We start from the raw sequence: 23,621 nt of genomic DNA on the forward strand, positions 1-23,621 counted from the left end.
ATAATTTAATAAATACAAAAAATATATATTAGGGAGTGGAAAGTACTTCTCTGCAGCCATCTACTAGTAGTAATTTAATGTCTTTTTTATTTTTAAATAAGTGCTGTGTATAACGGTGTTGCGTGATCGAGATCAGCCTCAGTGTTGCCAAGTCTGCGGTTTTCCCACAGAATTGGGCTACTTTATCACTGTTGCCGCGGGTTGCTTTTCATGTCCACGGGTTAAAACAACCCCGATAACGTGATATTTAGCCTCTGAAGTGCAAATTTTTCCAAGGGAACCCCGCCAAATACATGGATTTTACCCCCCCCGGAACACGATTTTTAACGGGGAGCCCACCTCAAAATGTGATTGGGCTAGTTTTGGGCTAGTTTTGAGTAGCAATTGGGCAGGTTTTGTTGTGTAAACCTGGCAACCCTGATCAGCCGGCGGCTCCGGCCCGAGCAGATAAACGTCTGCACTGCGTAGCCCAAACCAGTAGCGTGGATTCGTTCCGCTTTCGGTTCGTTTGTCCAATGTAGCTCTTGTAAATCGGTCATGATGAGAATGCAAGCACCTTAAAATAAAGTGTAATGGTGTGTGTATTTAACTATTGGCACGAGTAGATTATATACAAAATCAATGCAAAGCCGCAAACAGATGCAAATTCGCGCCGGGCAATGCGAATGACGCAATCTCGGCGACACGATTGCCGCAAACTCACAATACACACCTCAATCGCATCTTCCACCCAAGTTGAAAAGCACAAAGAACAAAAAAAAAAAACATCTGCTAAACTCCAAAATTAAAAAAAAAACTTTTTTGGACTACAATATATTTTCACACATTATATATATATATTTACAGTATGTGTACATATATACAGTATGTATATATACAGTGGGGGAAAAAAGTATTTAGTCAGCCACCAATTGTGCAAGTTCTCCCACTTAAAAAGATGAGAGAGGCCTGTAATTTTCATCATAGGTATACCTCAACTATGAGAGACAAAATGAGAAAAAAAATGGCTGACTAAATACTTTTTTACCCCACTGTATATGCTGTATATAATGCAGAAGAATGCAGAATGAAATTATAAAACTTACATCTCATACTAATTTAACCAATATAATAATTGTAACTAGTAATATTAATAAGGATTCTTAAAAAAAAAACAGATCAACAAAAAATCAAATTATGCATGAAAAAAAATTTTTTTTTTTTAAACGTTAATGAAAAGGAAGCTACCTAGTAGGTGTTTTTTTTTTTTTTTTTTTACTTTTATACAAGACTCATAGACTCCAGTATGAGCAGTTTATTAAAATCAATAAAAATCCCCATAACTAGTGCTTAGATTTATGTTCTGGTTGAAGGTACACTTAAACAGTAAAATTACAAAATCATTTAATATTCATAATGCATAACAGTGTCAAAACATAACCGATTTCTCCCACCGTGTTATTTAACTGCAGCTAAACTCATATACATAAAACCTCATGAATTTTTATTCAAAATTCACAACCTGAAGTCCTACAAACTAAATCAAAAGGATTTATTCATTTTTCAAACCCACAAATAACAGTAAGAGATATCTTACATATAATTTCCTATAATTTCTTATTCACATCTTTTTGCATTTATGCATGCTTTTGATTGTTTCATGCATTTTCTTTACACATGCAACTATTACATTTAGTGTAAATAAGCTCTTGACTGTTAACCATATGCTGTGAGTCATACACGCAAGCCTGTGTATGTGTGTGCGCGTCATCATCTCTAAGATCATGAAGCTGATCTGAGGCTTTTAACATTGTTGTCCCAGCAAAAGCATCAGATTATAATCTACATAATCTAAAATTAAGCATCCCATAAACACTAATCCAATTACAGCGCAGACACAGACTTTCTCCCAAGAGCGCGCTGCATTTACGGCTGAAAACATCTGTGTCGAGAGCTCCGCCGAGCTACGTTCCCATACAGCTCCGGAGTAATGAGATCTGAGATACATCTCTGTTGTGCGTGAGTACATGAGAAAGCAATGAGCGATTTCATTAGTTTCCATTCAGCGGCTTCATGGTAGACATTGGAGGCCCCGCTGGGCACGTTCTCCTCCACAACAAGGCCATAACAGGAATATAACATTGAGAGAATATGGGTCTGCTGTTTGACACCCGTTCAAGAAGCAAGGCTGGAAACGGCACTTCAAGACTCAGCATGAGGCATCTGTGAGCTTTCAACAGCACTATGCTAAAGAGCCCTGATCAAGCTAACATAATGTTTAGCATGCTGTTAAAATGCCTGATGCCAATGTATATGCAATGTAAGTCCACACAAAAAAAATTAAAATGGCCTCTGGTGACCCCTGAAAGATAATACATTGGCACCAAACAGCATTTAAACACTTATCCGACATGAATGTCACTGCATTACAAAAAATACCAATCACAAGTGGCATATGCAAACAAATGATGCTAAAGCTTTTCTCAAAACCAATTTTTCTTTGCTTTGAGCTATTTTTGCAATTACTTTTAACCAAATAGTCCATTAGCAGAGTAAACACAGGAGTAGATCCTATGTTGGACACTGAAAACACAAAAAATATAACTTAATTTTAAAAAATAATCTTAATTTTAATTATATATAACAATATATAATTAAAATTAAGATGTTTTAACTTGTTTTAGTTTTCATCTTTATAAAGTAAACATGTTTTAGTGAATAAAAAGTGAATATTTAATGAAGTATTTTATGAATGCCATTTCAAATAATTGCCATTGGTTTGATATTTATTCATGCAGACATTCATATATTTTAATGCATGGCTGAAGTTAGTGGTTGTCAAACTGGGGTCTGAGAAAAAAAAAGTTCTGGGTTATTGGAAAATATTACTGGACTTAAATATTTGCTATGAAAACTACTAAACAAAAAGATTTAGAATAGTTTTCGTCAGGTTTACACATTTAACATAACTGCGTATAGACAAAACACATTCATATTTTAATGGGAATTATATTTTCATATTTTCTAATATTTAAAAAATATATATTTTCCAGATTATGTTATATTATATACACAGTACAGTATCAATATAAAGCCAATTTACTAATAATGACACTTCACTGTATAAATTATTTTTTTATGTATATTTTATAAAGAGGTCCCATACTACACAGAAGGGGTCCTTGTCAAAAAGTTGGAAAAAACCTGGCTTAAGCGTCCAAATATGTTTTGTCCAAATATGTTTTGTCGTTGTGACTGCTGCAGTTATGGCTCAAACCTATCGGCTAAGCTCTCTTTAGTGGAAAAATGGAAATAATAAACAATCTGTTTGATAGAAAATATCAATGAAAGAATCAAATTGCATCTACAGGCTCATTTGCTAAATGTACTGTATCGTGGTTATCAGCGAATGTCTCCCAGGAGCAATATCAGGGCTTTAAATGTCCGACATCAGATGAAGGTACTTGACTCACAAACATTTTCTATTGAAACACACAATCAACGAAGCCTTTAGAGCACACCATAATAATACAAACCATGTCTTTCTCACTTCACATGAACAAAGCACAGTCATTTTGGCATTTTAAGCTGTAACTGTTGGTTTCCATTAGCGAGGAGCATTTTTTTAAAACAGGCCGCCAAAAACAACACTAGTGCAATGGCTAACTTGTAAGTTGTTCAAACCTTAAACTAAACAATAAAATATGTTTGGTTGTTAGGAATGTTGCTCAAGGACATACTTGAAATTTGTCAAGAGAATTATTTAGAAAAATGGTTGTTAAAGGAGCCAAAAATGAGACCTCGTGCACCTCGTGACAATAATTAAAACATACTAATGAAAAATTTGATAATTAGACTGAATTTTAACATTTTAGTAAAATTGCAACAACAAAAAAAGATTACATTAAATGTATTTTATAAATTTAATATAATTAAACTTATAAAAATATTAACAGAATATTAAATAAATGTAAAAGATATTTAGTAGCACTTTACTTGAATATATAATGCAAAACGTATCTTTAATGCATTATGTCTTGTAATTTACCTTATAATACTTATGTAGGCTATGTTCTGATGAATAATTGTAACCACAGCTATAACACATTGTTACACATTTAGAAAGTTCATCAAAACACATGGCAAACAACAAATTTCAGACCTAACCAATCTATTATATATTATAAAACTAGCAAATATTATAAAACTTTTTATTAAAAAGATATAACGCACTGCAATATTTTTACATGTTTACCTTTATAATGCTTTAAAATAAAGGCTTAAAGTTTTCTTATATTAAATGACAAAAATATAATTTATGATTTAATGATTTGTCACTTATGGTGTGTGCACCAAAACAAAGCGAATATTCACATGGCATCACCCAGTTTGCATCTATTCGTGTCTTTGCATTGACTATGTATTCTACTCACGCAAATAGTTAAATTCACTTTTGGTTTGCACACACTTTAAATGTTCATGGCAAGTGTCCCCACTTACAGTATAGTGTGTGCACACCAAACGCAAATTTAATTATTTGCACAAGTAAATTACACACGGAGTCAATGCAAAGACATGAATGATGCGAACTGGGCAACGCATTTGCTGCCAACGCGCAATATTCGCCTCAATTTCAACTCGAGCTGACAATTTGCATGACGCATTGTTGCGCAGGCCAATTAGTGAAGAGCTTATTGACATGTTTGGTTTGACATGTCCTGTTGTATCAGAAAATCTTTTTTATTGTTTTTTTTTTATTATTAATGCTAGTGATGCAATAAACATCCTGCGAGTAATATAGAGCAAGTAACATGTTGCAAATATTCGCATGAACACTTTTGGTGTGAACACATCTTTAGTCTTCTTAACCTACTTAACCAGCAGCACTTTCTTGGTCAAACAACATCAACAGAAAAAATAATGGCTGGCCATCTTAGCAGAACCAAACCAGAACTAACCAGTCTGCAAATGCATGCTGGTTAAATCTAAGCAGGTCTTTTCAGCAGGGAATGTATAACTGGCTTTTCCCAGCTTGTGTATGCGGTTGTTTTTAAGCCTTTGTGGAATATGAAATAGACTGATGTTCTCTGGATCCATCCCATTGCCCACCACCACAGGAAACAACAAATACAGCTGCACGCGCAGCCTGCAAATAGCGCAGCACACAAGCGCACACCCCCAAACACACACTGTGCGCTTGATCACAACCACCTACCATCCCACACACACTCTCTATGCGGCTCCCACACAAACACACATCAATAAATAATTACACTGACAATTAGATGGGGAGCACTCCAAGCCTGACCTGTTAAGAGATTTGCAACCTACACACATAGTCGCCATCTGAAAGGCTGGGGAGGGGGAGTCATTTTTCTTACTACCCAGTTAACTGGCTGACTTATTGATTTAAAATTACCATCACAGAGAGCTCATATAGTTGTCTACACTTTATTTGGCCGCTCTCAAGGCCTTGTTTGATCTGAATAGCTTATGTTAAAGCTACAAAGGAGCAGGAAATGCAAATTGTGCCCCATTTCAAGTGCATTCACCATCCACACAGGGAAGCACTGAGATCATGGACTTATACTCAATAAAAAAAACAGTAAACCAAAAAGAAAAAAAAAAAACTTCTGGTTACTTCTTCACAGTAGTGTTAAATAAAGATAAAAATAAAATAAATGTATATATAAGAAGAAGAAAAATAAAATTACATAAATTAGATAAACATAAGTAGTGACTAAAATAATTAGATAAACAAATAATTAGATATTTTAAATAATTAGATAAATGATTTAAATAGATAAAATGATAATGTAAATAAATGAATACCCTAGGCCCAAACTATCTTCACTGAAAGTGTAATTCAGAATCTTACAACTGGGCCTATATTGTATCAGCAAATACTAAAGTATCAATACTCATTCTTGGTCTCAGAAAATGAAAAATGATAGTGAAGCACCCATTTGGAAAGAACAGATATTTACAGTCAATTTTCCTTCTTTGTTTCTCCTTTAAGGAAGAACAATCAGCAGAGGATTCCCTTAATCTCAAACCTGTGTTCCAGACAACAATAAATATCTATGGAAAAACAATTAGCCCCAAGGCTATTGAGGTGGATATAGTTTCATCTATATGATTTTTCAATATCCAGTCATCTCTGATCAATACCCCACAGGGAAGGAAGCACATATGGGAAGCCATTAAAGTGTAATCCAGTACTATATCTTTTTTGCCTGTCCGTGAAGGGCTACCGCATGAACTTGTTCTCTCATTTCCTTGAGCTGTTCTTCAGAGTCAAAAAGAACTCAAGTGAACACCAACAGCAAGCAAATGATATTCAATGTCATGATTAAATCACCAAGTCTTTCATTGGGGAAGTTTTCAATGGCATCGGAGATTAAAAGACAAGACAGAAAATCTTTCTGCCTTCAGTCTGAGGGAAAAACAGAACCAACACAAGAAGGATAACTGCTAGCAATCAAAATCACCAGGCAAGTGATCAACTGAGATAAGTGATCATGTAATTATGCAAAGGAGCGAAGGGTGAGGAGTCGGTCCTGGCGTATTTTCGTTCATCAGTTAAACAACAATTTGTCTCAATGCCACACACAAAATCAGCTAAAAGTCATTCAATAATGATGCTATGTTTTCCCGAGAGAGTGATTCACACTCTGTTTTCAAGTACGGAAGTGACGAGTGTGTATTGTTGTTTGTTGTTATTGTGTGCAGTTGTTGTGCTCATTAATATCACCTGTGGACAGACTGAAAAACTCATTAGCAATGCTAATATGTTTTTGTTCTGCTTTTTCCCCTTCTTCATTTTTTTTTTTTATTTTTTTTTTTTACAGGCACAATTCAGATGGTTGGAAACCAGCTTGCATCTGGCACAGAAGGTGACCTGGAACCTTTAAAAGTTCCTCTTGTTAGAGCCACCATAAATTTGGAAGATTTGGAGGAGAGTCTGGCACACAAGCTGCATGGAAATAGACGGAGAGACGCCACAATCCAGCAGAATAATCTCTATATCCTGTAGATCAATAGGTTTGAAAATATAAGAAAGACTCACATCATCATCTGAATAGGGCACTTTGGCAGCAAAGTACAAATTCAGTCTTCAGCTTCCAAATGCACGGTGCCTCAAAACGCTGCATCATAACGCTTTATTGAATAATATTAGAGGCCCTTCCGGTATATGAACAAAAGTGTCCATTATAGACGTCAGTTATTTTATAAAGAAAAGGCCAATGAAATGAATTACAGTGAAAAATTACTACTGCCAGCCTTGATAAGAAGCAGGATAGAGAAGTCTGTGTGTAATTATTATTTGACTCTGCTGACGTGTCTTTGATGGATTGCAACATACTGTCGCAGATGGTAATCAAGCACCATCATGTACGGTTTCTCATTTACATATATGCATAGCTTTACCATGAGCAACGGGACAGGTGGGCAGAAGAAAGATGTCAAAGGCGCTTACTGTCTGTCTGTCCAATCGCGCACATCTCTCGTCGCTTTTCCCGCTCCAGTCGGCTTTTCGTCTGTGTGCACGTGTGTCTCCCCCAAAGCCTTCTGAATTATGAAAGTGTGCTTTGTGATTGGAAAATGACAATATTAATTGCTTGTAAGCAGAGCGCGGAGGCAGAGGGATTTTTGATCATGCACTGATTGTGATGGGCTATAAATGAATAACACAAGGTGAGTGAGGGTGAATTATTCATAAGCTGGAAGCTCCTTGCCGGTGGAGGACCCTCAGAGCGTTATCTTTTCATCCAATTCAGCCAGCCGTGCCGCCATCATTACCAAGGCAGATTGCTCCAGGCCCGTTATTATAATGGCAGCAGTTATTATCGTTAATGCCACTGACAGTTTTTCGCCGAAGGAGTCTACCACTGTGGATGCTACCATCAAAATCTACATTAGAGCATATGGTTTACACTACCCACAATGCACTATAAAGACAACTGTTAAGAATACAAAATATTTCACACAATAAACAAACGTAATTTCAAAACGTGCGAGAAGCCAAGTAAGTGTTGCATTTTCAGCAAGCATTAGATTAAAAGTAGTCTTATTGACCATTTTTATGGCAGAGCAATGGGATAGTTTACCCAGAAATATAATTTATTGTCATTATCATGCAGTTTCAAACATGTATGCATTGCTTTCTTCTGTAGGACACAAAAGATATCTTGACACAATTACAGTCAATGTTGTTATTCTTCTAAATATATTTTCATGTTCCACAAAAGAAAGAAATACGTGTTGGCCTCTCTATTTTCTTCATGAATTTTCCACCAATTGTCTTTACGGAAAGCACAATTTTACTGAATAAAATTACTTCGTATATGATGAGTCATATAAAAACATGAAAAGAAAAAAGATAGCATAAGGTCTCAATCAAACCTGCTTTTGAAAGAGAGTCTATGACAGCTGAATAACAGCAGGTCTCTCTAACTGTGATATGTAGTCTGATAGGTGATTACAATTCAGCATATGATGGATGGTAAAATTTATTTCTGTCTAGTTTGAATTTTAGAGCTTTGATGTATGTGCCACTAAACGTTTGATCAGATCACATATTGCCGTTATAAACTGAAGCGAATATTACATTTTCTCATTTGAGGCATTTAATAAAAGTTGTCAGAGAAATGTAATAATTCATAACCCACTAGTGTTATGACAAAATACTGAAGATGAGGTGTCATGGCATAAGAATTGTGAAACAATAACTACATCACTGAAACTGCATCATAATATATCATAATACTACATGAGAAGCAATGTCAGCACACTTTCTCGATCCTTATCTGCCTCCCTTCCCTTCCTCTTCCTTTCTTTCATAATCACCAGCTCCATCCTTCTATTTTTTATTACTCTCACAAGTCTCTGACTCGCTCCATCAGCCAAAATGTGTTTCCTCTTGTATGTCTGAGTACAGTCAAATCACCCAGGAACATGCTGCACATATAATAGAAGGGAGGATTTGGGCTGTTCTCTGGGAATAATCCCCTCATTCTGTGCTAGAGCATTGTGTTCGGTGTAGAAGTGCCGGCTTGGCTAGTTCCTATGATAGCCTATGTAGAGAGCGCAGCTAAGAGCGCTGTTGATTTGCAAGTAAGCTATGCGCCTGCACACTAGCCTCTCTGTGGCTGTCCACATTGTTCTGACACCAGAATGAAGGTCCCAAGAGGACTTGGGCAACAAAGACAGGACAACTTTAAGAGTTTAAATCAATTATCACTTGAGGAAATGGACACATGAGGCAAGAGAGTGACAGGGTGCTAATCCCATGGACTGAGCTAATGATGTGGCTGGGCTAGTTAATCTGATTTAAGAATGGAGGTTTCCCTGTTAAACAACAGTGAGATTCTCAGTGCCTGCATCCATGCACACGGACAAGATATTCCCAACGGCTTTACCGCACCAATGATCTGGAAATAACATGCGTTCTATTATGAATTGATTGAATGCTACAACACCCTTCAACACTGGAACTGAGTTGAGGGACTTAAGGTACTTTCATTCATTTGCAAACAAGTCTGAACTAAAGTCAACAGTGCACCTGGTGTCTATCTTGTTAATGTAACAATATAGTTAGTGAGTGTGACTTACTGAGTTGATGCAGTTCAGTTCCTTGTTGAGGAGCCAAGGCAGGGATAGTTTTCCTTCACCCCTGTAGCAGGATTGGATCCTGTCCTTAATCTTTTCCTTGATTTTCCGCAATGTGAACAGGCACAGGGCTGATTCTTTCGGTGGCTTGGCCCGGTTCTTTTGGCCCTGAGCAAATACGGTAAACAGCACCTCTTCCTGTTCAGAGATACCCAATGATCGTGCCAGCTTGGCACCGGGCCGACTGAGGTAGGCGTCTTGAACCAATCGGTATTCCACGCCATCCTTGGTACAGCCAATAGGAAACTCTACGTAGGAGTAGAACTTGGGGTCATCCACACAGAGGCGGACAATCTTGGAGGTGAAGAACTGTTCACCACTGGCATCCGGCGAGGTGAGTTGGGTGTCCAGCTGGAGAGTTAGGTAGTAGATGAACTGTTCGCTGCTAAAGCCATAGACGTAGTAGATGTCAAAACTAGGGAACTTGGAAAGGGTGTCGGATGGAATCTTGAGCTGCGAGGAGACAAACTCATCCTGGTAGACAAAGCTGAACATTTCAGCATTCTCCTCATTAGCCATCAGCTTACGACTGGAGAGAGTTGGGAAGTACTCAGATTTTCCTTCGATGGGTGTACCTACGAACAATTTGCCAGTGTCTTCACCTTGGGTTCCACTAATAACCACTCCTGACATAGTGCCCGCCTCAGACACACTTGAAAGGTAGTGCTCCTTGCGGTGATGTGGCTCACCAAGTTTGAAGAGGTCATCCAGTCGGAGGAACTGGCATATACCCTGTGAGGTGCTTCCACACGCAATGAGCCTGTTCTGTCCTGAATCCAGAAGCAACAGCTTGTTGACATTGCTAGTCTGTGATAGCTCGTGAGGGCAAGACTGAACACCAGGTGGTGGGTAACATTTCTCATTATCCACCACAGGACCGGTAACATGGCTTCGGAGCTTGGTCAGGTTGCTGGAGAGCTTGTAGATCCAATTGACAGCACCGACGTAGACTTCACCCGTTTTGTTATGGACAACCAAATGCGTAAGCCCTCCCTCTGGTGGGGTAAAGATCCGGAAGGAAGAGAGGTTAACCTCGAGCCCCCCATGTTGAGGGAGGAACGAGAGGAAGAAAAGGAGGAGGAATGCCTCGCGAAGAGAGGCGGGAAGGGGCCTCCTCCCATACGGCAGCATTTTGAATATCTTTCTGAGAGGAAGCGGTAGGCCAGGTGATCCGTTCACCTTTGTGATCCTGGGCCTGGAAAAAACCTGGACAGCGTCTGTCAGTCTACGGTGAGGAGAGCGTCTTATTGACCCAGTGTCCTCTCTGCTCTCTCTCTCGGCACGGAGCTGTCGTCTACACCATCATCTGAAGCGCCATGGCCGCTAGCCCTGCAGGGGTAGAAAAACACATCATGAGTGTTGGAGAAAAACAGAATAGAACAGTGTCTATTGATTCGACTGGAGTTTAAAAGTTCTGCCTGCCCAAGAGAAAAAGAGCTCATAATACATAAACACAAATATCTTACAGTGGGGCCCTGGGTGGAATCCTATACAACATTTAATGAGTGTGTCAAGCTTGCAGACAGCAGTGCACTCCACAAACTCCACACTGAGAACTCGTCTGATAGACCTGCTGTGCCCCTAAATATTTCACACAGTCTGTGCCAACTCAGCTGGCACAAAAAGGAAAGAGAATAGAGCAGGAGAGAGTAGATTAGAAGAGTAATGAGGAAAAAGTGAGCGATGCCATAACCGTAGACTAGTTTACCAATTCACCTTGAAGAATGCCATAAGCTCAGAAGCGTCAGCAATAAACATTCTCATTTCCTCATGCTTGCTCAGAGAAGCCATTCAAGTTGACCTCGCATAAAACAAAGGCACTTTCCTTGAACCGCGGGTTTTAAAATACCACAGTACAGACAACATGCCCTCGACCACAGGGCTGCGGAAAGAAAGACAATCCATCAAATTTGTTCTAATTGAAAGTCTAATGACATTCATGTGATCATGGGCGATGAAGAGGAGCTCTGGGTGTCCAGCTACATCCTCAGAGTGCAAAGCCACTTAAACAAGGGCAATCTCAGGCCTCTCATATAGCCAGCAGCAGGGACTGTCTGCTGCTGTGACCTTCTCCAGTGTTCAAAACAGAAGCATCATTGTATCTCAGATGACATTTATCTCACTTCACAAGACTATTGAGCGAGGAGACTGCTCGGTGCTGTGAGCCATACTGTGGGCTGACTGTCATGCGCAAACCACGAAACAACTGTGCGAGAGAGCAGATGAATATACACATATGTCAACACATCATATACTGTACTAGATAGGCCTACATGATACACATCATCTGAGTAGGGGAAAATGTATTCATTCAAAATTTCATTTCTGTTGACCATGTGTAAAATGGCAAAAAAAACAGTAAGTTTGTGTGTCATACTTTAGTCAATAGTGTTTATTGATTAAAACTATTGTCATGAGGCATCAATATCCAAAGTGACTCCCTGGGGATCGAACCCATGACCTTGGTGTAGCTAGTGCCATGCTCTACTGTTTCAGCTACAGGAATGCATAGGACTATTTACTTGGATATTGTTGGGAAAAAAGACATTCAGATCAAGTCTGTGAGAAGACAAAGTTTAAATTATCGATGCATTTGGCAAACACATGCAATATTGGAGGAAAAATGGCACAGACCTAATACACTGACACAATTGCAAAAAATAAAAATAAATAAAAATGGAGTAACTGGAGGCACTCAAAAAGAGTGTCTACTAATCGAGTCCGATTTTCAGCTATTCTGAGCTTTATGCCGTTTCACCATATTTGCTGTTTAATGTAGTGTGCTGACAGGGGTCCAAATTTCTCTCCTCTGTATTGATCATCACAGCTGAGCTCTTCTCAGCTCAACTGACTCAGAGTCAGCACTCCGAGGTGCTTTCTGGCTCTGTGATACAGGGACACGGTCAAAGCAAATTCCCAGCAGTAAAAAACACGGAAAAATTGCCTTATCGAGCAGGCTAACTAACTAAATAAATTACTCCACAACACACTAAAAATTTAATTTAGCAGTGCTGCACCTGACCCATTACACACTATAAAAACAAAGCTGTCAGAGTTTTGACTTATCTGGGACAAAGATATGCTAATGAGGCAGCGGAAGCTGCTTAAATGCAAATCCAAGTGTCCACTTTATCTCCGAAAATAAAACAAACAAAAAAAGAAAGAGAAATTATAATAAACTGAAACTGCTGCAGCAAAATTAATACATGTGCTGCAATTTATAACACTGCACCCCAATGCTATTTGTGTGGGATACAGCAATTAGGACATCCCACCAACTTGCTCCAAACAGGCCCACATCAAGGATAAAGGTGAAATTGGATGAATCAATTAGAGGAGGTATGGGAGTTGCATGGCACCTTCAGGATAGCAAAACCTGCCCGGCTCAGAAAATGGCTGGCGGGACCAAGGTATCCATGATGATTTATTGCTTGTGGCACATAAATTACAGCACAAGCCATGAAAACGGCACCTCATACTTAAGCAAATTTATACAGAGCGTCTCTTTAACATGGAGGTCACATCGCTGAGCATTGTGGGGTAGAAGGCAGGCAGGACTCAGTGATGGCCACAACTAAACCACCCAGAGAGGCTCTGCATAGCGGGATCTGCTTTTTATTACAAGCACGCAGACACACTCACATACATCAATACATAGAGGCCTTAATCCACAAACACACACACAGGCTAGGCTTTTTATTGTTCTGCTTCTTTCTTTATGTCTTGAAATCTTCATTCTTTCTGTCTGTCATTCATTCATTTTGCCTGTCTGTCTATTTTGCCAATCCTTTCTCTTGTTTTTCTTGATGCTTTATGTCCTTCCTTTCTCTCTTTCACTCCTTCCCTCCTACCTACAATTAAAAACCAGCACCATTATCAGGTGTCTAAACATGAAAACAGATTCTGGACAGCATAATAAATGTAAATCCATAATAATGAATCCAATTTATGTAATCAAATTAAGACATCAGATTAGTGTAATAAAATTAGTGCACAAAACAAAAATGTGTGCAGGACAAATATTTAAAAACTACTACTGTTAAGCGAGGCATTCACCGCCAAACCACTGGAAGACGTTTACTGATAAGCAGTGAGAAAAACATTTGAATGAGCACTAGAAAAAAAACTTGTTCACAAAATGCTACATATTTGCAGTGCTATTAAACAAACTGTACAACACCAGCAGTGGTAGGCCTATATTTTGATTTAAGCCTCGATTTAGCCCACAATTTTAAAAAAGCAATAATAGCCTCAATCCAGTGAGACCACCAATGAAAGTGATATTTTAGCAGAGCTACACTGTGACTGTGATCACGGGGGGGGGATGATAGAGGAAACAATGACTTGTTGACAACGGGAAATGATTTCAAAACAGAGGCTTGGAACGACATCTCATCTCATTCAGCTAAAGAGATGATATAGCAACATAAGTTTGTTTCAGACTAGGTAGCCAATCTTTGATGCTAAATCACAGATTGTGAGTGTTATGAGGATGACGATTTAGAGGGATGCAGCGAGGGGCCAAGGGAATGACTCCTTCATACCAGAGAGAAGAGGAGAAATAAAGAGCTGACAGCAACAATGGTGGTTAAAATGTGCCAAGGACTGCAATTTCTGCAGTTCCTTAGTTTAGCCTAATGTACACATATTTTAAAAAGCAAAAACAGCCAAATAGTAACTGTTCCAGTGAGAGTTGATGACAAGAATCTGCATGAGGCAGAATATTCAGAAGGAAATAATATAGAACAGAGGCTGAATTCACCATTTTCTTTTTCAAGAATTGCTCATAGGAACATTTTTAGAATTTATCTTAAGAAATGTCTTAACATCTTTAAGAAGATTTTCATGAATCCTGGCCTCTGGACTCTACAACACTCAACAAAAACTTGTTTCCCTTACGAAAATTAACCACGGTTTTATTGTAGTAAAATTATAGTAACCATAGTTTTCTGGCGTATTGATTACCATTTGTATTCACAGTTTTACTACAAATACTATGGTTAAACTATAGTTAGTGTAGCAAAACCATGGTTAATTTGTGGTCACCGTGGTTTAACTATAGTAACCATGGTTTGTTGGTTTAATTTGTAGTAAAACCATGGTTAATTTTCGTTAGGGTTGGAACGCTACATGTTAGCATACAATATTACTAACAATTCTTGCTTTACAAAAACAACGCTACTGCTGTTGCTTATTCTTAGGATTAGGGATTTAATCATTGTATTCAGCACAAATTTATTAATTTGATTAGATCTGTGCTACAGACTAAAACGTTATAGGCTACCTCAAATAATGCAGTTAGTTGACAATAGGTATGCTAATACTTCACTAATCAATTTTCACATGCCAAACAATAAAATTAACAACAAAAATAACAGAACATGACAGAAACTTGGTGGTAGGGCTGCACGATAAATCGCATGCGATATTTAATGCGCATCTTGTCAGAAAGCCGGTTCTGTAATCAGCGGTAAATCTCCATCACGTGTGTGCTTTCACATTGAGCAGCATTAACTACACAGAGCCGTTGTTCACTGACAAGCTGCGCAAAAAATCGCGTGAATATGAAAGTGGTTTTGCGCAGCTCGTCAGTGAACAACGGCTCTGTGTAGTTAATGCTGCTCAATGTGAAAGCACGCACGTGATGGAGATTTACCGCTGATTACAGAACCGGCTTTACTGATAAGATGTGCGTTAAATATTGCATGTGATTTATCATACAGCCCTACTTGGTGGACTCTCAATTTAAAGTCGGCATGTAACGGAAGTTGCGATTGTCTTTTCTTCTCTACTGTGACGTATATCAGAGTGAAACGGCATCTGAAATGAGAGGGCGGGACATGATTGGATCGTTGGAAGCTGGGGCGTTGCAAACAAAATGGAGGCAGATCTGAATGCCAGTTTGTAGTTAGTGGTGGGGGATTTCTCTCCACTGGATTCACCACCGACACCTAAGCATGAATAAATGTTTTATTTATTAAGGATGACGACAACAGCACAAAACATGCCTAAACAGTGCGCGCAAGAGAGAGAGAGAGAGAGAGAGAGAGAGAGAGAGCCTGAATGACTGAGCGCATCCTCCATCAGGTTAAGATGAATAAAAAAAATTTGTTTGTGATGTCCTAAGAGTAATGTTGTCATAATATCCTAATATCTTTTCAATGTTTAGAGGTAACGTACTCCCTCATGACTGGTGTCAGTGCTATAAAGTGAAGCATCAGCTTCAGCTTTTCCCCCTGTCGGTGAAGTCGCGCAGGTAAAGTCGCAGGTCTTTACATTCGTTGGTCTTCACGCGAGGAGGCCTGAACGCTTCCGCTGATGCTTCCGCGTCAGTATATATATATAACGTAGAAATAGGCAGAAAACGAAATATTCCTTCTTAGCAGCAAGTAATAAATCCAACAGCAGATCTATAACCAAGTATTACGCAGGACACTCACGTGCAGCCGTCTGTCTCTTCTGTTGACTAATCGCTTGTATAAACACTACAGTACTCCATTAAAAAATAAGCATTTTCCATTTTGATTTCATGGTGACTTTAAGCCAGCAAACACACCATAGCAACTGCACTGAAATGTGCCAAGAACACTTTAGTAACTAAACTTGGTCAGGACGCCATATTGAATTTAACATGGATGAAAACAAGGCTATGAGGGATAGACTCACAGTCTTTACAATGGCGGGCACTGTGAAGGTTCTAGATCAGGGGTGCCTAACCCTGCTCCTGGCGATCGACTGTCCTGCAAAGTTTAGCTCCAACTCTAATCAAATACACCTGCCTTTCATTTTTAAGTGATCCTGAAGACCTTAATTAGTTGCTTCAGGTGTGTTTGATTAGGGTTGGAGCGGAACTTTGCAGGACAGTCGATCGCCAGGAGCAGGGTTGGGCACCCCTGGCCTAAAGCCTAGACTAAAGGAAGAACGGAATGGATCTGGCAGCAGAGGAAGAAATTGATCATTTTGTCATCTTGTTTCTCTGAAAGCCATAGCCATGCTCTTTAATGAAAGAGTTAACCATTGCTCTCACCTATACTGTCACTCTTTCGTAGTGTACTCAGGGGACCAAAAACACAGAAAACTGCTGAACTATGAGTATGAGTCTGGGAATCTTGGGAAACATTCATATTTATGAGTGGCTCAGCAAGGAAACAAACACTCCTCGGCATAAGATAGCTGTTTTTCAAAACCCATGCTGCCTACTGTATACAGGGCTCGCAAAATCGCTAGCCCGACTTCCCTGGGCTATTGTGTTTTTTTGGGCTACCAAAATGTATCACTGCCCTGCCCGACGGGCTATCTTGAACAGTGATATAAAATCCCTTCCTTGATTCGCGTTGTTCACTCGCTTGTAGGGGTGAAACGGATCATAGTTTATCATTTACACGTGTTTCTAAGTCTTACCAATTTAAACATTCAAGCGTTTTAAACCATTCATGTGCATGAAGAATTAAGTTCGGTGCTCACACGCTCAAAGCGTGCACATACAGAGTGGTGTTTCAGGCAAAGCACGAACACAGAATTGAATCCTCTTTCGCTTGAACGGATACATACTGTAGGATATCAGACCGAATCAGACAATCTAAGATTTGGTCAGAACCGAGTTGAGGCACGAGGAGTCACAAAAATTCCACAGAGGCCCCTGACAACAGGATGTCATAAATCGGACCCCAGCCTCTCTGAAGCAAGCCTAAACCTAAGACCCTGTCACAGAACAGTTTTCAACATTAACACAAAAGAACACATTGACAAGTCCAATTTTGGGGCAAGTTATCAAGAATAATGGTCAAAAGAGATGCACAGCGTGACCGCCACATGGAAACATGTGACAGTGATCACAAGCTCCTCGTAAATTGACTTCCCCCACTTTACGACAAGAACAGAGAGACTAAAATTCCTTAGACATTTGCAGGGTTGGGCACCCCTGTTCTAGATCATGTAATTTTCACATGGATTTTTCGTCTACTGTTTCATCAGCTGAACAGTCAGTATGTTGTTTTAAAAAAGTACAATCCATTTTTAGAAGTTTTTGGAAAATTAGAAACATTTTTATGTAAAAAAAAGTAGTAGTAAAATAGTTATTTCAATGCAATATTAATATACATTTAGCTTGTATTCTAAGTTAATCAAACACCAGTGTGGGATGGCTTATACGCCGCATCTAGAACAAAAAACAAAACATTTGCTCTGCTTCTCACTGATTGCTAATTGCTCATCTAATACTGCCAGACGAGTCCTGCCCCGTTTAAATGACCACCGCAAGTCGCACTCCGCCTCCATTCAGGTTGTTTAACTCTACAGCACGCTCTCTTGTGCTGAGGGTGGGTATTGTTTGGGTTTGACTAATGGCCGTGCAGTGGGGAGGGCCCGGTGTCTGCAGGAGTAAAAGACACTGAGGAGGTGATTGTGCACCAGGCCTGTTGCACTGTGGATGTGCCAAAATCAGAGAACACTGTCCTCCTTTTATAGCGTCACTCCTTAGTGTGTGACCCACTGACACCATGATAGCTGCCCCCTCCCTTGCCACCCCAAACCACCAACAACTTCACACAGCGGGTTTAACAGCACCCCAATTTAAACAGGTGCATTTTGGGAAGGGAAAAAAAACAGTGGTACTGGATTCGCATGGCACAGTAAGCTGTGGTTCACAACTGGTTTTGGGTTTCTCTTCAGGACCCGAATGTCAACCAATGCTGTAACGAATTGTTAATCAAAATACATTTTTTAATTTCGTTTTTAAAAGCAAACACTGATATTAATATTACAATGAACTGCTTAAAGGGATAGTTCACCCAAAAATGAAAATTCTGTCATTAATTACTTACCCTCATGTTGTTCCAAACCCATAAGACCTCCGTTCATCTTCGGAACACAAATTAAGATAATTCTGATGGCATCTGAGAGCTCTCTGACCCTCCCATAGACCCTCCTTACACAATTAACGTCCAGAAACGTAGCAAGGAGATGGGTAAAATAATCCATGTGACATCAGGGCTTCAACCGTAATTTTACGAAGCTATGAGAATACTTTTTGTGTGCAAAAGAAAAAAAAAAAGGTTCAACAATTTGTCTCCTCTGCGTCACCCTAGCGCCATTTTGGAGAGTATCCACCGAACGCAAACAGCGTATGCTATTCTGTGTCAGCTGCGCCACGCGGATACGTTTTCTACGTTGTTTGTGCTTTGATTTGAACGAAAACAATGTATCCGTGTGGTGCGGCTAACACAGAATAACATACGCTGTTTGCGTTCGGTGGATACTCTCCAAAATGGCGCTAGGGTGACGCAGAGGAGACAAATTGTTGAACCTTTTTTTTTTTCTTTTGCGCACAAAAAGTATTCTCGTAGCTTCGTAATATTACGGTTGAACCCCTGATGTCACATAGATTATTTTACCGAACTCCTTGCTACGTTTCTGGACGTCTATGGGAGGGTCAGAGAGCTCTCAGATTCCATCAAAAATATCTTAATTTGTGTTCCGAAGATGAACAGAGGTCTTACGGGTTCGGAACGACATGAGGGTGAGTAATTAATGACAGAATTTTCATTTTTAGGTGAACTAACCCTTTAAACATGACATAGTCTAAATTATGAAAATGTCAATGTTTTTTTTTTTTTCGTTTTTGGAAGCCAATAATTTGTGGTTTATATTTGTTCATGTTGTGCAAGTGCATTCTGGGTTACATTTGTTTAGTTCATGGTTTGAGCATGGGCATCTCTCAAACACATTCATTCTGCCATCTGTCTAATTTGACCATTTTCTAGTGAGTGGCCATCACATTTGTGCCAAAATACTGCAACTTTTGATTGGACACACAAGGTCAACAGCAAAAGAATTGGGAATTATTTTCACTTTTTTTATTGTCCACCAGTTACAAATCCAACGCAATATGCCACACTGTTATAAATCATGTCTGTAGCATAAACAAATGTGGGATGACTTATGTGCCCAAGTTTAAAACTTAGGTTTAAGAGCTTTGAAAAACATTGAAGTATGAGAAATAATAATGGCCTTAGCAAGCACTACTAACTCTGTGGATACATAATGCACCATGATGTGGAACTAAATTTACATGATTCCTAAAATCCGTTCCAAGATCTGATGTGTTGTTATGTGGACTGAATTCTACAACACTGCAGACTAATCTTAAATCAGAGAAGAAATCCAGGTTCATAAGGTCACAGTGGGCATAAATTGTGAGCTATGGGAAAGGACAAGACACTCCAAGGGAAAAGCCATCAAGTCTAATCACTGGCTCTTTTTACGTTGCAGTAAATGTTGCTACCGCAGCAGTTTGGACGGATGCGATTATGTTAACCCTGCCCCGGATGACACAACTGTCACCAACCTTATGCAAACTCACACTACAAGACACCTAGTCATAGCAGATTAACAGATGCTGCAACGATACTAATACTAAATGTAAGAAAACATATGATTAGTATGACTGCAATGAAGTCATCCATATACAGTATACACAAACATGCTTCATACAACCATGCAGGGTTCCTGCACTTTGGTAAGACATCAATAGTAAAAAATTAAATAAAATAAAATATAAAAAAGTTAAACAAAGTATGTAGTACGTAAGTTAAATAAGTAAAAAAAAAATTAAACTGACTGAATCATTTGATTCAGATTCATATGGATAACTCATGAGTTCTAGAGTCTTTTTGACTGAATCATTAAAAAGAACCAGCTCATAAAAACTCAGTTCACAAGTCAAACTAGCAAGGACATCACAACCAATCTCATGAGAAAATTGAACTATTTTACAAGGTGGCGAATTTGTATGATGGGATTTGTACAGAAACGTTGGGCGTTAATACGAAGCCATACATACAGTACATAGAAAAAAAATTGTAGTAGAAACTATTTTTTACTCAGAAATTGCTGGCAAATTTCACAAATAATTACAAAAAGATGTCAAGTATCACGCTGAAATAAAGAACGCATGCTTTCACACAAATTAGAAACCAATTTGCTAAAACTTAAAATAGTCACCATGAGAGTGTGTCACATAAGTTGTCTATTTGTTGACTTTGTATTACTATCATCAAGCGCGCATTCAATTTAGAAAGCTCATAACTCATCTACAGCAATTTTGTCTGCCATGATGCTGTAGATTTAGCAGCAGGAAACATTGTCAGAATATTTAAGTAATAATTAACAGAGCTGAATGTCACAAAAATCATCCGGTTGCGAAGTCGAAACCAAACGGGCTCAGTTTCCAAACCTTCTTTATTATTAATAAACATAATAATATGTTTATTGCAACAAATATTAAAATAAAAATGATATATTACTTTCTATTAAATAACTAACTTATGTATGATTATGTAAGTTTTTGTTTGTTTGTTTTCATTTATAATTAAAAATAATAATTACACATTTTTATTCAGTTTAATTCACCACTGGATTTTTATAATAAAAAAAGAATAGTATCACAAACCCCTTGCCATTTCTTCACAACCCATCAGTTGCTTTAAAAACTGGGGAAAAAAGGATCCTCTTCACTAGATTTAGAGCCCAAAAGGCATTAACGCTGTCATTTTGTTGGAGTGTTTATTAGCAAGGTCTAGTGTATTTTCCCCTGAGGAGAGTTTGGACACTACCCCAGGCTGGTGGCCTATATAGCAGCACAGGTGCCAGGTCATTGTTCCGCCCTGTTTGCATTTCCCCTGCCGCCAGTGCAACCGCCTCATCTGGACATGATTGGGAGTCCAACAGGAAAGAGACAGACTGGCACTGGAGTCTATAAAACTTTAAGAACTGTCTAAGGATGACCAGTCGGCAAACACACATGCGCAAACACACACACACACACACGTGTGCCTGGCAAACAAACCTGTAGTCAATCACATGAGTAAACGGGAGTGCGCTGTCATTGCGGTAACACACACACACACACACTGCTATCAGTAGCGCTCGACTGCTGAGCAGCCCTTATGTTAAAACTCTTGCACATAAACCGACATCCGTTTTAATGCCAGCGGCACAGCCGAGGGTTGCCCGCCTCTGCTGATGGTCATTAAGGCACTGCACCGCTATCACTCACAGGGTCACAGGAGCATGAGAATCGAGCTGGAAACAGTCATGTAGCAAGAGGCTAAAACAGACTACTCTTATCTGAGCCAAGAGTGTGAAAGCGACAGTATCGTCGGCTGCTGTAAATACCAAACTCAAGAGGATCACACTCTCAATTATACAGTGACCCAGTGGCAGCCACAAACGCAGCCCTGACGAAGACCGCTGCGGGATTTACACCGTCACGCGCACAAAAATACAACTGCCAAGGACGGGGAAAAAAAATAAAGCTAGCTATTAACCTACTGTCCCATCCTCTTGCCCTTCAATAAACAACACCGCATAGACACTTTCAGTCTGCTAAAATTCAGACCCAGACTATTTATGCACATAAAAAAATAAGTTTGGGGATTGCAGCACATTTATAAAGCAAAAAAGTAGAGAAATATCTATATTGCATTGGGCAGCTCGCCAGCTCGCAGCACAACTCATTCTTCTCGTGATCATCTGGAGCCTTTATACCAAACAGCATCTGCTGCATCTCACAAAAGCTCTCATCCACTGAGAAATTTCAAGTTCTAACAGCTGCGGATGTGAGGAGAGATGCGCTTATGTCTCTGTCCTTCTGAATATTAAATATAGAGGTGAATCACTTTAGGCCTATATAAGGACAAGGTCATTCTTTTGGAGTCAAATACACAGGGCAAGGGTGTGGAAAACTTGAAACTTTTGAATAATTAGTAGGGCTTGTTTCACTATTATAATTGTTCATAATCAGATTAGTTAGCTATTTATGCACATAAAAAAATAAGTTTGGGGATTGCAGCACATTTATAAAGCAAAAAAAGTAGAGAAATATCTATATTGCATTGGGCAGCTCGCCAGCTCTTAGCACAACTCATTCTTCTCGCGATCATCTGGAGCCTTTATACCAAACAGCATCTGCTGCATCTCACAAAAGCTCTCATCCACTGAGAAATTTCAAGTTCTAACAGCTGCGGATGTGAGGAGAGATGCGCTTATGTCTCTGTCCTTCTGAATATTAAATATAGAGGTGAATCACTTTAGGCCTATATAAGGACAAGGTCATTCTTTTGGAGTCAAATACACAGGGCAAGGGTGTGGAAAACTTGAAACTTTTGAATAATTAGTAGGGCTTGTTTCACTATTATAATTGTTCATAATCAGATTAGTTATTTCCAAAAGTTTAATGTGACACTTTGTGCTACAAATGTCATGAATGATTCCTCAAAGGCTACACTGAAAAAAATGTGTAGAAAATTTTCACTCAAATTTCACAAAGAAACAGTAAGTAACACATGGAATTAAATGTAAATGGGAAAAACTGAATTAGTATTTTCTTGTAAAATACATTCAGATAATGTTTTGTTTGGGAATAATTTTTCACCTGTCAGACCCTTTAAAAAATTTAAAATAATAAAAAATAAATAAAAATTCAGTAGTCTTAAAATAAAAGACCCAAGCCATACATTGAAGAAATTCACTCAGAATCACTCAGAAATTGCTAGTAAACTTCACAATTAATTACAAAGAAACAGCAAGTAAAACATTTTATTAAACAACACATTTGCAGCAGAACAACTGAAATAGTATTTTCTTGTAAAGCATTTTGCAATCTATTAGACCAGACAGGTGCTTCTTCCTAGTATTAATATTGTTTATGAAAAAGAAAGTGAAAGTAAAGACATCTGATTTCTGATATGATTTAGGGTTAATACGCAACAAAAAGTGTCAAATGGTAGTTTTAAGGCACTAGCAAGGATTTAAAAAAATATAACGGCACAATAACAAGAAATAAATTAATTAATAGTACAAAAATGGGAACTGGTCCAAAACTTGTTTTTGTTTTTGTACATTGTAAATTATGATTTTTCAAAGTTGTTAATAAAATAGATTACTGGGATAGGCCTATATTTTACAAAAAA

General features: G+C 38.7%; 1 protein-coding gene across 1 annotated transcript in view; it reads right to left on the bottom strand.

The window, feature by feature from the left end:
* LOC107594031 (plexin-A1-like) overlaps positions 1 to 23,621 on the bottom strand; it is a 235,444-nt gene that overhangs the window by 202,223 nt on the left and 9,600 nt on the right. Inside the window, exon 2 of the mRNA XM_016283960.1 lies at positions 9,595 to 10,980. Within this exon, the coding sequence (XP_016139446.1) occupies positions 9,595 to 10,782 (1,188 nt within the window). The 5' untranslated portion in view covers positions 10,783 to 10,980. The remainder of the gene's footprint in view (positions 1 to 9,594; positions 10,981 to 23,621) is intronic.

The sequence above is a fragment of the Sinocyclocheilus grahami genome, unplaced genomic scaffold (genome assembly GCF_001515645.1).
Source record: "Sinocyclocheilus grahami isolate Dianchi unplaced genomic scaffold, SAMN03320097.WGS_v1.1 scaffold178.1, whole genome shotgun sequence".
Taxonomy (NCBI): domain Eukaryota; kingdom Metazoa; phylum Chordata; class Actinopteri; order Cypriniformes; family Cyprinidae; genus Sinocyclocheilus; species Sinocyclocheilus grahami.